The 13,071-nt window shown below is 40.2% G+C and overlaps 2 protein-coding genes across 3 annotated transcripts in view; both read right to left on the bottom strand.

The window, feature by feature from the left end:
- Window positions 1-349: 349 nt before the first annotated feature.
- Window positions 350-13,071, bottom strand: part of skia (v-ski avian sarcoma viral oncogene homolog a) — a 64,990-nt gene continuing 52,268 nt past the window's right edge. For both annotated transcript variants that reach the window (XM_007236943.4, XM_049485535.1), the window contains exons 3-7: window positions 11,048-11,157; window positions 9,875-10,155; window positions 7,867-8,210; window positions 6,506-6,736; window positions 350-5,596 (exon numbers count right to left, since the gene is read on the bottom strand). In XM_007236943.4, coding sequence (XP_007237005.3) covers window positions 5,381-5,596; window positions 6,506-6,736; window positions 7,867-8,210; window positions 9,875-10,155; window positions 11,048-11,157 — 1,182 coding nt within the window. In that variant the 3' untranslated portion in view covers window positions 350-5,380. The remainder of the gene's footprint in view (window positions 5,597-6,505; window positions 6,737-7,866; window positions 8,211-9,874; window positions 10,156-11,047; window positions 11,158-13,071) is intronic.
- LOC125806048 (AN1-type zinc finger protein 5-like) overlaps window positions 12,223-13,071 on the bottom strand; it is an 884-nt gene continuing 35 nt past the window's right edge. Inside the window, exon 1 of the mRNA XM_049485536.1 lies at window positions 12,223-13,071. This exon is cut by the window's right edge and continues 35 nt beyond it. Coding sequence (XP_049341493.1) covers window positions 12,320-12,949 — 630 coding nt within the window. The 5' untranslated portion in view covers window positions 12,950-13,071 and the 3' untranslated portion in view covers window positions 12,223-12,319.

Here is a 13,071-nt window from a genome sequence, read left to right as displayed (position 1 = left end):
ATTCCTTAAATTATAAAATACCCTGAATTAATGATAAATTATTTTAGGATCACATCACCCACCCCTAGCTGGAGCAGTACTTTAGATGCTAAAATGTATAAAAAAATGTATAATAACCAAACACAAACCAGTGTTTAGTAAATTAGGTCACATACACAGATTCACACACTGTCCAGTGATGCACCCGGGATGTTCAGTAGATCTCACTCAGAGTTTTTTCATGAGTTTTTAACTTTTCAAATTCATTAAAGCCAAAAACATACAAAATAAAATAGTAAAATACATATTTTAAAAGTAAAAACATCAAATAATACATTAAAGAACATAAAGGAAAGCACCTGACCCAGAATATTTGGACAAACAACTTTATTTGATCTGATTATGCATCTATACACTGTACATTCGGTCACTGCGGTATATAATAAGCAGAGCTATTTTCAAACGCAATCTCATAAAGTCCTTTATCTTACAGTCTATACGCAGAGCGAGAGAGAGAGAGAGAGAGAGAGAGAGAAAGAGAGGGATAGAGAGAGAGAGAGAAAGAGAGAAAGAGAAAGAGAGAGAGAGAGGTGCAGGATAAATAGGGCAGGATGCTTTTTTGTCATTCTGTATCTGCGGCGCTAATTATAATAAACAGGAAAGCATACTTTTACCTCTTACATAAAAATAGGTGTGCTGTAAAGTCGTAAAGTTATCGTAAATATATCGTTATAGCAGCAGTGAAGGGCTAAAAATGAAGAAACTGAACCGGAACGTGAAACACGGGGATAAAAACACGTCCGGATTCAACCGGATCCAAAATAACTCGGATAATTCTGTAACACAACACTGACGAGTGTGACTAAAATAATAAAACGGCATTTATAATAATAATAATAATAATAATAATAATACAGGTTCAACTGGAAAATAAACAAAAACAGCAAAACAAAACAGTAAACAGCAACGAAAGGTAGAAGAAGTTGCTCTGATAGGTCGACGTAAAACAAGATATCTAGCGGATATTTCGTCTGATAAAGAAATGAAAAAAAGAAAAAAAAGAAAAAAAAAACGCAATATACAATTATAATACAATACTGTAAAATAAAAACAGACGTATTTACACTGGTGATGATGTTCGTTTGTGTTTAACTCTTTATTACACTTCTGATTAACTACGCTCTGTTATTGCTGTTAAATTCTCTCGGATTAGTAAAAGAATGGCTCTTTTAGGAATAAACGATTTCTCTAAATGTTCAGCATCGCTCGGGAGCACCAAAAAAACTGCGGGCGAAAACTCTCCCTTTTCATTTTATATATATATATGTATATATATAAAAAAAAACAACAAAGTAAACGTACACACACGTATATCAACCAGAGTGAAAAAACAACTACAAAACAACCCAAAGTAAAAATTATCGCTCGCTTTCATTCCGCTATAAACACTGGGATTTTTATTATTATTTTTATTTTTATTAATAATTATTATTATTGTTTAAAGATCTGAAAACTAGGCATTTATCGTCTCTGAAAGCCAACCCTAACCTTTCTAATAAACATTCCGGCCAAAAGTATTGGGACACGCCAGATTGCTGTGAGGATTTGATTGCATTAAGCGCATTAATTAGTTAGCACTGAATGGAGCGCCATCCTTCCAGAGAAGGGTGTCCACAAACCTTTCAGCACACAATGTCTGTTCCAAATTTTTTAATTGTTTAAATAATTATACTTTTTAACTTTTTTCCTAAAAAAAAAACAAATAGGCAAAAAAATATTTGCATTGCATTTTATATCTGAGTAAGAAGATCTGACTACAGACGACTACAAAGCTCTCCAGCTCCAGATCCAGACCTGGTTCTGAGCGGCGGTGGGCGGAGTTATTACTAATATCGTATTTATTTGTCTATTTATAAGAAAAAGAAGAATACATTAAAGCAATACTGACAAAATTCTCCAAAACAGCTCAAGCGAAGACGGTCGAGTCAAATCTAGCGAAAGCGAGAGTGCAACCGGACTCAGGGCGAAGTCAGCTTAAAAAGCGCGCTCTCGCGCACTCCAGCACTCCTGCACTCCTGCACTCGCGCATCTACTGGCTTGGGTTCGGGTTCTGGAAAGCAAGCGCCCACTTCCACCAGGCACTTACGGCTGACCAGCATTACTGTGTGCACTGAGTTCACTGATTCTGAGCCTAAGAGTGCTGTGTGTGTGTGTGTGTGTGTGTGTGTGTTTGGTAAACCTTAAACTGTGTTTAATCATTAAAACCATTAAAGCAAGTGAAAATCTTCTGATACAAACATATCATGCAAAAAGCGTTCTACACAGTACTGAAAAAGATATCTAGTATAAAGTACGGAAAGTGTCAGGATCTGGAGAGTACTAAAACGGCTTCTGTGTAGTGCTGAAACCGGGCTCTTTTCAGTACTGAAAAATGGTTCTGTGTAGTAACAAAAGGTTCTGTATTGGTTCTTTACAGTGCTTAAAATGGACCTAACCATACTGGATAAAGTTTCTGTGTATTGACATTTGGAAAAGTGTTTCTTTCTAGTGCTTAAAGAGGCTCAGTACAGTACTGAAACTCTGATGATATAAATGCAGTACTGGAAGATGTTTTCTGTGTAAAGTTCTTGTGAAGTGTTTGATACAGCACTGAAAATGAGTTATTCATAGTACTGAAAAAAGGTTTTAGGTAGTACCGGAGATGGTAAGTAAAGTACTGAAAGTACTGAAATGTTGCTCTATACAGTACTGAAAATGGGTTCTATTTTGTACTGAAAAGGTACACATATAATACTGTATAGTACTGTGAAAAACTGGGCTCTAGACAGTACTGAATTGTTTTTTTATAGAGTCCTGTAACAGGGCTCTATACAGTCCTGAAAAAGCTCTTTTTAGAGTACTGAACTTGTAGTCCTGAAAACGCCAACAGACTTGATTCTCCAACAACAGAAAGAAATTTCAGCACTAATAACTCTTTATCCTTTTTCAACTGATGTATAAAATCAGGTACTGATGTAATACAATCTTTATTATATACTATAGAGTACTATATAGAACCAAAATTCTAATTTCTTTACGTTATTTGGTATTATAAAACTCTTTATAGATTTATAGGTCCTTTATAGAACCTTTACAAATATAGCTAGTTGCAGCACTAAAGGGGCTCCACTTTTTTCAGTACTATATAGAACCCTTTCAGCACTTTTTTTTCAGAGTATGCAGTGTATTCAAAGAACCAGATTTAACCAGATGCACTTTTATTTAAGAACTCTAGAACCTCTTTTAAAAAGATGCAGTAAAGAATGTTAAGAACGAGTGTTGAATGTTGATCTGAGATGGAATGACGGCGACAGCGGTAAGGAAACGGACGCGATGGGACGACTAGCCCCGCCCACAGAGACGCACGCAATTCAGCAAGCGAGAGTACGGAACCTCTATCAGCGTACATGTATTTACAATATTGAGGCGTAAACGTGATTACACTGCATTTACTGGAGCTGCATATTAACGAACGAAATGCTAATGCCGGTTCTGCGCAGGTGGATATCAAAATCGGAAATAGCCAACATGAGGCGGAGCCATAAAAAGGAGGCGGAGCCATTTTCTGTTACAAAAAAAGTGCGACGATTCACACCACAAAATGACCAATCATCTCAGATTTAGAATAAATGACTTACAGTGATTATTTAGAGACGGTTTTAAGAGTTCTATAACTGGATATATAAAAGTACCGGGACACCTTCTTATTGATTGTATTAGTGTAAATACAATCCTGCTTTCGTTAGGGTAACTGACTTTACTGTCCAATATCAGCAATGTAGCATTCATTAGTGTGTCCACATACATTTGGACTTAAAGTATATATATTTTTAGACATTATTACCAGTTGTAAGTCATTTACCCACTTAAAGTGTTTAATTTAGCTTAAATTCTGCTCGATTCTACCAATTAAATGTAAAAAAAAAAATGTGAGAAAGATAAAATGATTTACAACCAATAAAATGGTCTAGGACTCAGTTATAACACTCTTATAACACTGTAATAATAATCAATATAATTCATTTACACCAAATGTAAGCTGCTTTGATCTGTTTTGTGGTAAAGTAAAAAAACAGAAGAAGAAAAAGAAATAAAAACATTCATATTTACACATAATTTACTTAGAAATCATTTTTTTTTTTGAGTTTTGAAAACTTCACCAGCCCTAAAAAAGAACCCACTCGGTTCTGTGAACCGCCCCCGCCATAGAAAAGCACAGTGAAGCGAAACTGCAAACACAAACACACACACACACACACACACACACACACCTCGTCGCTAAGCACATCTTTTTAAGATACACTTATTGGGTTTTGAACCGAACACCACCTGACAGTGAAAGTAGCTGCGTTCCAAAGCCTAGGCTGCAGCTGAGGTTAGGGGGTGGGGCCTTAGTAGGACTGTCCTTTAAAGACTATTGATGATTGTGGGAAGAATTTTGGCAGAAATTAATTTTGTTTTAATTAATGTTGCCACTTTTTAAAAATATTGCATGTATTAAAAAGTTGAAATGTGTTTTTTTCATGCTTTTTAAAGAAAAAGTCATTGTTCTAATTTTACTTATTTGCTTATTTTAGTGCATGAATATTGGCTGTATTTTTTCTTCTGTGTACGAAGGTTCCTTTTGTTTGGAACAGCTTTCTATGACGTACCACAGAAAAAGTCCACAGTCCACCTTGGCTGCAGATTAGGCTTTGGAATATAGCTGCTGTGTGTGTGTGTGTTTGTGTGGGTGTGTGTGTGTGTGCATGTGTAAAGCTCCTCGAGTGGCTTTTTTTTAAACTTTATTTATGAAGTCTGAAGCGAGACGAGGGAACAGATCCATTCGCTGCTGTTCCTGTTCCAGGTTATAAAAGGGAACGTTTGAGGCTTGTCTGACGGCACACTGAAGAACGTCTGTCTGTCTGTCTGAAAGTCTTAAATAGCTTATTACAAACGTGAAGAAACAAAACTGAGGACCAAAAGAGCGTAAAAAAAGCCCAAATTCAGAACCACACACTGCAGAACTGACCAGCGCCCACTGGACAGCACGCTCCAACGCTCCTCCAGAACAGAACTCCACGTTTTTCGTTTTCTTTTTCTCTTTTTTTTAATTTAAAGAAGCCATTTTTAAATTTCTGTTAATTATAAAGGTCCTCAGAAGGTTCCAGGTCCCTGGTCTTCAGGTGCAGGAACAGGTTTGTGCTGTAGGTTCTTTCTTTTCTAAACAGGAGGAGGCGGAACTCAGTGCTATGTTTTTTATTTTTGTCGTTATAACAGAACTCACTCCAAAGAGACATTTTCAATGTTCGTGTTCCATAATCGGATGTTGTTCCGTGATCAGCTGTTGTTCCGGGCAGTGCTGGCGTGCAGACGGAGTGTGTCAGTTGCTGCAGTCCTTGCTGGACGTTGTGGGAGTCGTCGTGGACGCTGAAGTGTGTGAATGCGAGCTCTCCTTGTTTTTGGGCCACAGTTGTTCCTGCAGCTCCTTCACCACCCGCTCCAGGTGCTCCCGCGCCTCCCGCTCCTGCTGCAGGTCGGACCGGAGTTGCTCGCGGTCCGCCTCCGCGTGCTGGAGCTTCATCTGGAGGTCCTCGATCTGAAAACACACACACACACACACACACACACACACACACAGAATGTGTATTACTGCAGTTGTGAGGACTGTTGACAGTTTCTTTACTTTCTGTAAATGTGGTTGATCCACACCTATTCGGCACACACATAAATACCATATACACAAAAACACACACACACACACATACAGACACACACAAACACCCACAGCAATCTAAGCCTCGCTCTGCTTCAGTCTAAACAAGACTTCCGGAGGCCGAGAGGAAGCAGACTTGTCTCTTCCTGTTTGATTTTGAGCTTATCTCATGTCTGAGACCAACACCCAGCAGTTACAGACAGACACACAAACACACATATACACACACAAACACACATACACACACATTTACACACACAAACACACATACACACACATATACACACACAAACAAATACACACATATACACACACACAAACACATGTTCATAAGCTGGTTATTCAGGGACATTAAGGGGAAGTATATGCAGGACTATATATGGCTGTATTAGAACTGGATTTAGCACATCTTTACTGTCCAGAAATTGTCTAGCATTTACTGAGTTTAGGATGTTGGGATCTTCCACAGCTCCACAACTCAATACTGGGGGGCTTGATACTCCAGCCCACCCCTCCAGCCCACATCTGGCATTAGAAAGGATCTCCACAAACTAGCAGGCAAAGCCTCCACAGGATTGATTGTTAATGATTGACTAGTTTAGATGTAAAGATTGGTGTCAGACAGTGGTTAATTCCTATTCGACAGCAATGCTGTACTACTCCTTTGTTTTATTACCCCCTGTTCTGACTGAAAGTCAACTTTTATTTTTATCATATTTATAAGTACAATGCTGTGTTTTTTACTGTGAGTTTTCTTTTTTTTATTATGTATGAGCGTGTGTGCGTGTTTACCTGTGCGGAGTATTTAGCACGTAGTCGCCCCGCCTCGCAGCCCTTGTCACACACTCTGAGTTGGCGAGTTTGTTCCAGCTCCCGCTTCAGCCTCGCCCGCGCCTCATTCGCCTCCCGCATCCGCCGCTCGCCCTCCGCCCGCAGCCGCTCGATCTCCTTACGCAGACTCCGCTTCGCCTCCGTCGCCTCCCGCAGCTTCTCCTTCTTCGCCACACGCAGGAACTCCAGCTCCTACACACAAAAAACAAAGCAGTTATAACACCGGCTCCTCCCACTGACATTTAATACAAATAATAATAATGTTTCCCATCAAAAATAGGCAGACCCCTGAGAACAAATTCACTGTCTTTCTAATTCGTTTACCTGTCATTTTATTTTTTATCCCTCAATCTTTCCATTTAATCCCATTCAATTTTGCACATCCCCAAACCATAGTTTTGTGTCACGACAGCCATTAAACCGCATATATTCCTTTAGTGAGAGTAACTGAGCTCTAATCCACAGCCATACTGACCCACACTCATCTGATTATCTTATCATATTGTCCTCCTTCATTACTTTCACTAACTACTCTCTGTGTTTCCGTCAAGAAATGTTTATTGATGTTGTTGTTTGACTCATTTTGGATTTTTATAGTTTTTTTTATAGTGTTTTAACCATTGTGTGGTGTTCGGGTCTGTGGGACCCGTTTTCATTTTTCATCAAATGATACTAAAAAAAATATTTTTTCGAACTCAAACTCATTGGCATTGGCTCATTTTTTGTGAAAACATATATCAAAACACATTTTCAATAAACACACACTGTACACCACCCCCCCCCCCTACACATTTATATTACATACAGTATGTTTGGCCAAGGGCTAATAAACATTGCTTCATTTGTAAATTTGAAACTAAACAAATTTTCTACTCATATCTTGAGTTTAATTCATTTTCTTTTACATTTTATTAAAAAACTAATAAAAAAAAGAGTAGCACTTTTTGAAAGAAATGTAACATAAGGAAGGTAAAGGGCAAATATTAACCATGTAAGCTGTTTATATTGCTTGCAATTTAGGTGAAGCAAGCATGTGTAAAGCATTTTAATGTAAAATTGCTTAATTTTGCTGAATTAAATACAAGTAACAAAGTAAACGAGTAACAAAAATATGAACACCACACAAGGGTTAACTATATGATACCTTTAGTGTCTGATATATAAATGTAAAAATAAAATCATTCGTGTCTGTTAAAATGTACAGAAGTGAACTCTGGATCTTTTACATGACTGTATGTACAGTGTATGTAGATGTACAGTATATGTATATGTATAAGTAAAGTATATGTAAAGTGTATGTATGTGTGTAGGTGTATGCGTACCTGCTGCAGGCTGCGTTTGGCCTGTAGAGCCGAGGCGAGCTTCTCCTCCTGCTTCACCCTCATCTTTACGATCTCGTGCAGAAACTTCTCCTTCGCCTCTTTAGAGTCCAGTCCGTTCTCCAGTGCCTGCCTCAGCGTGTCCAGCTCCGAGTCCAGAGCCACCGGACCGTCTGCCACCGGCACCGCGGGACCCGGCACCGCTCCGGTGATGGGCGGTGCTGAAGCGGCGGCCGCTGTGGAGGCGGGTGGGGGCGGGGCTCCGGTGCTGGGGGAGCTCAGGTCTTTAGCGGAGCTGGAGGAGGAGGTGAACGAGGGAGACGAGAGCGACGACAGTGAAGACGTGACTAAGGGGAAAAAGAGAGAGAGAAAGATCAAACAGTCAGTTAATCATATATATATTCAATTTGATTTATTATATTTTACTCTGAAGCACTTTCTGCTACTTTTTTTATTAATAATGTCATAATGTTCAGCAAGGTCTTTGCATAGAGGAGCTTTCAGACCAATCATCTATTGGCTGGAAGTTGGTGGGCACATTTCTATTAGCCAAACGCATTTGAATAACAGTTACACACACAACCTCTGCAGGATCTTCACTCTTTAATTGTATTATTATTAGTATTATTAAAAATGACTTATAAAAGCATGTGAAGGAGGAATGTTGCTGTTTTAAAGCTGAAATATTTATCAGTAGAAACGCTGTTTATCTAAAGCCTCTCCGCTTTCACCGCTTAAAATGTCAAGGCCATGTTTAACAGAACTGCGCTTAAATTCCTCTCTCTGAGAGAAGCAGTTAAACACAGCTGCATTCAGTTCAGCAGTGAGTCTCAGTCAAGGCCTCCGAGAATCAAGCATTCGAGTAACATTCACTCTCACATCGCACACACACTGCTCTTATATATATATATATATATATATATATATATATATATATATATATATATATATATATATATATAAATATACTGTATACTGTGCACACACTGGGTGTGGCCAATACAATTCTAAAATAATTTCACAAGATTTCAGGGTATTTCTGGAACAATTATACTCTCGGACATATGAAACACTATTTTTTAAATACTAATAAAAATACTACTGCAAAAATATATATGTGTGTTAAAGTTCAATATATTTTTAATATAACAAAATGATATTATATCAAAATGATGCATAAACAAAACATTCTGTAAACTATTGTCCAACAGTAACTTACTAAGATTCACAACAAATGTATCAAATGTAACAAAATAAATAATGTAACAAGTTGTAGAGACAGTTACTACAAGAAAAGCAGGATAATCTCTTTCCTTTTTTATATAATTTTATTTCTAATTTTTTCCCATTTTCTCCCCAATTTACATGGCCAATTATCCAACCCACACATTAGGACTCCCCCTATCACTAGTAATGCTCCAACACACTAGGAGGGTGAAGACTAACACATGCTTCCTCCGATACATGTGAAGCAAGGCCATCGCTTCTTTTCGAGCTGCTGCTGATGCAGCATTACCGAGCAGCATCACAGCGCTAAAGCTCGGAGGAAAGCGCAGCAGCTCGGCTCCGGAACATCAGCTCACAGATGCCCTGTGCTGCAGACATCACCCTAGGAGTGATGTAGGGAGAGAGCGCCATCTACCCACCTGGAGGGAGCAGGGCCAATTTTGCTCCCTCTGAGCGCCGGCAGCTTGATGGCAAAGCTGCACGAGCTGGGGTTCGAACCTGCGACCTCCTGCTTATAGTGACAGCGCTTTAGACCGCTGGACCACTCGGCGCCAGGATTATCTCTTTTCAATACTCTTAATTTCAGAAGAAATAATAAAAAAAATACAGTTTACGAGTTTGCTCATATATTGCGTATATATGTGTAAAAAGCTTCTGCCCAGCTGCGGGAATGACCCCAGTTGCCCTAAGGGAAGGTGGTGTTACACTCTACACACTACAGTAGAATTAGGACAGAGGGTTAAAACTTCTAAAAATCAGACAAACATACGATAATTAGACTCACACTCGTCTCGAACCTCCACGTCCACGTCCGACTCCCGCTCCTCCGCCGGAGGGGGTGGGGCTGGGGGCCGGCAGGCAGATGCAGATGGACAGCAGTTACCATCTCCCGTCAGCCGGCGCTTCCTGGACTTTACGATTCCGTCTGGATGGAGATCAGACTCGGCCGGGGGAGAGACGACCGGGACGGTGGGAGGAACCTGTGGAATCTGTGGAACCTTCTGGACCGGCAGCAGAGCCACATTCGGAGCCACGGCGCTCTCCAGACTTTTATAATTATAGAAACTGCAGAGAGAAAGAGAGAGAGAGAGAGAGAGAGAGAGATAGAGCGAGAGAGAGAGAGAGAGAGAGAAAGAGAGAGAGTATATTAGCCATTACAGTGTACATTAGCCAGCAATTACAATATTAACTAATGGTCACATGATCACTGAACACCAATCTGATGCCTAAAAAATGTAGAACAATATCTATTCTGCACTGTGTCCGCATCAACTAGAACCAATTAGAGCAAAATAAAGTGAATTAGAACTAATTTTAACCAATTAGGCCAATTAGAACCAATAAGAAACCAAGCAGAGCCAATCAAAACGATCCATAGCCAATCAGAAACAAACAGGGTGAATAAGAACAAATTCGACCACCATAAAAAGAAAATCTGATTCAAAATGAACATATCAAAACCAGTTAGAGCCAATTACAACATATCAGAGCCACTCTGACCCTACCATTTCCATTCTGAGTCAATTAGAACACATCAGACTAAGTCAGAATCAATCAACACCAATTAGAACAAATTAGACTTAATTAGAACCAATCAAAGTGAATCAGAACTTTAGAACTTTATAATAGTAATGATAGGGGGTTTAAGCATAATGTGCTATGTTATAATCTGGGTTTAAACGTTTCTTGGTATCAGACAGCAGGGTGTGGTGTGGGGGGTGTGGTATGGGTGTGAGGGCGTGAGTTGGTTTGTGGGAGGGTGGGATGGTAAGAAGAATTAGTCAGACAGGTTTCAGTCCAACCGCACACACACACACAGACACACACACACACACACCTTGTATCATAATCACAACCTAGTACAACAGGCAGAGAAATCTAAAGTATGAATTCTGAAGTTTTATAAATATAAAAAGTCGAAAGAATTAAAAACAGGAAGTTGCGCTATTTTTATTACCTGTCCCGAAGCAGACTGGCAGGTTTGGTGTCCTTATCGCTGGTGGAGATGTTTGGGGACCAGGGTCTAAATGCTGAGGGTCTTTGCCTGGGCTGAATACAGCTGAGACCCTAAACACACACAAAGTGCACAAAAACCAAACAGACAATGTTATTAACACACCACATGTAGACATTTAATACATTTCCCATATAGTAATTTAACATAGAGTATCAATTCTACACTGCCCCTACAACACTGATATTGTACTGTAAGAACAAATCAGTGGGATAATCATTTTAGAATATCCCTTGGAAGTTCAACTGTAGTTTATTTAAACTCTTAATACAAATGTTTAGTAAGTAAACGTTTTTCATTTTATTTTTTTATTTTTTTATTTTTTCATTTAAAGGCCTTAATTTTTAGAATTTTTAAATTTTTGTAATTTAAGGCCAAACTATCCCATAATGTAATTTTGTGATGTGAATATTATATGCCATTTCTCATTAGCCATATATCACTATATAAACTAAATCAGTATAAACTTTACTACAATAAACCACACACTCAAAGAATGTGTGAATGTGAGAATGTCTGAGAGCAAAAAAGCTAGAGAGAGAGCGAGAGCTAGAGAGAGAGAGAGAGAGAGAGTGAGAGCTAGAGAGAGAGAGAGAGAGAGAGCTAGAGAGAGAGAGCTAGAGAGAGAGAGAGCGAGAGCTAGAGAGAAAGAGAGAGAAAGAGCTAGAGAGAGAGAGCGAGAGCTAGAGAGAAAGAGAGAGCGAGAGCTAGAGAGAGAGAGAGAGAGAGAGAGAGAGCTAGAGAGAGAGAGAGCGAGAGCTAGAGAGAAAGAGAGAGCGAGAGCTAGAGAGAGAGAGCGAGAGCTAGAGAGAAAGAGAGAGCGAGAGCTAGAGAGAGAGAGAGAGAGAGAGAGAGCTAGAGAGAGAGAGAGCTAGAGAGAGAGCGAGAGCTAGAGAGAGAGAGAGCGAGAGCTAAAGAGAGAGAGAGAGCGAGAGCTAGAGAGAAAGAGAGAGCGAGAGCTAGAGAGAGAGAGAGAGAGAGCTAGAGAGAGAGAGAGAGAGCTAGAGAGAGAGAGAGCGAGAGCTAGAGAGAGAGAGAGAGAGGGAGAGCAAGAGAGAGGGAGAGAGAGAGCTAGAGAGAGAGAGAGCGAGAGCTAGAGAGAGAGAGAGAGAGGGAGAAGCGCGAGTCCTTTTTTATTGTATGATCTCAGCCTGATCTCAGGGTCACGGCTCGAAGACGAGAGAAAGCAAGATGAAGATGATCTAGTGTATCCGTCTATATTCTCTGGATCTTGTCTGCGACGACTACAGGGTTCTCTTTGCGGATCTTGGCCGCGGCCTCGGCTTTGTAATCGTAGGGGCAGTTGTGCTTGTCGGAGTATCGATGAATTCCACAGAATAGGTTTCCACAGCGGCAGTCGAATCCTGTAAGGCCAACTTTCTTACGGCACATAAAGCAGCGGTTTTTCTTAGGTTTGGGGGCTTCTGGAGCTTTAGCCTCCTCACTATCTGCTGTGTTAGCTGAGGAAACCGACGCTGTGGGTTGAGTTACAACAGGTTCAGGAACTTCTACTTTAGGCGACGCTGCTTCCACTTCACAGGAAATGCTCATCTCTATCATCTGCTGCGTAACAGGAAGTGCTGCAGCGGCACCGCTCGGCGACTCGGCTTCGCTGGCAGAATTGTTTAGGCTAGCCTCGATGATCTGGATCGCCGAGGCCTCTGAGGTAGGACTACTGGTTACGCTGCTAGAACCCATAGAGTTTAGAGGGCCTCCATTGTTCTGTCTCGTTAGGTGCTCCTTATAACAAACTGAGCACATGCCATTGGTCCTAGGGTTGCCATAGAAGCCACAGCCGGTGGTGCAGAGCATGGGCACGGGGCTCTGGTTGGTCTCCTGGGCCATTTCTGAATCGTGATTATAAAACACTGTTCTCGGAATTCTAGAAAAACTCGTTTCCGTGTGAATTAAAGGTAGAAATCCACGATTGACCTCGTTTCTCCCCCTTTCTTCCGTCCTCTGTTCGC

The sequence above is a fragment of the Astyanax mexicanus genome, chromosome 12 (assembly GCF_023375975.1).
Source record: "Astyanax mexicanus isolate ESR-SI-001 chromosome 12, AstMex3_surface, whole genome shotgun sequence".
Classification (NCBI taxonomy): domain Eukaryota; kingdom Metazoa; phylum Chordata; class Actinopteri; order Characiformes; family Acestrorhamphidae; genus Astyanax; species Astyanax mexicanus.
This window is presented reverse-complemented; position numbering and strand designations above follow the sequence as displayed.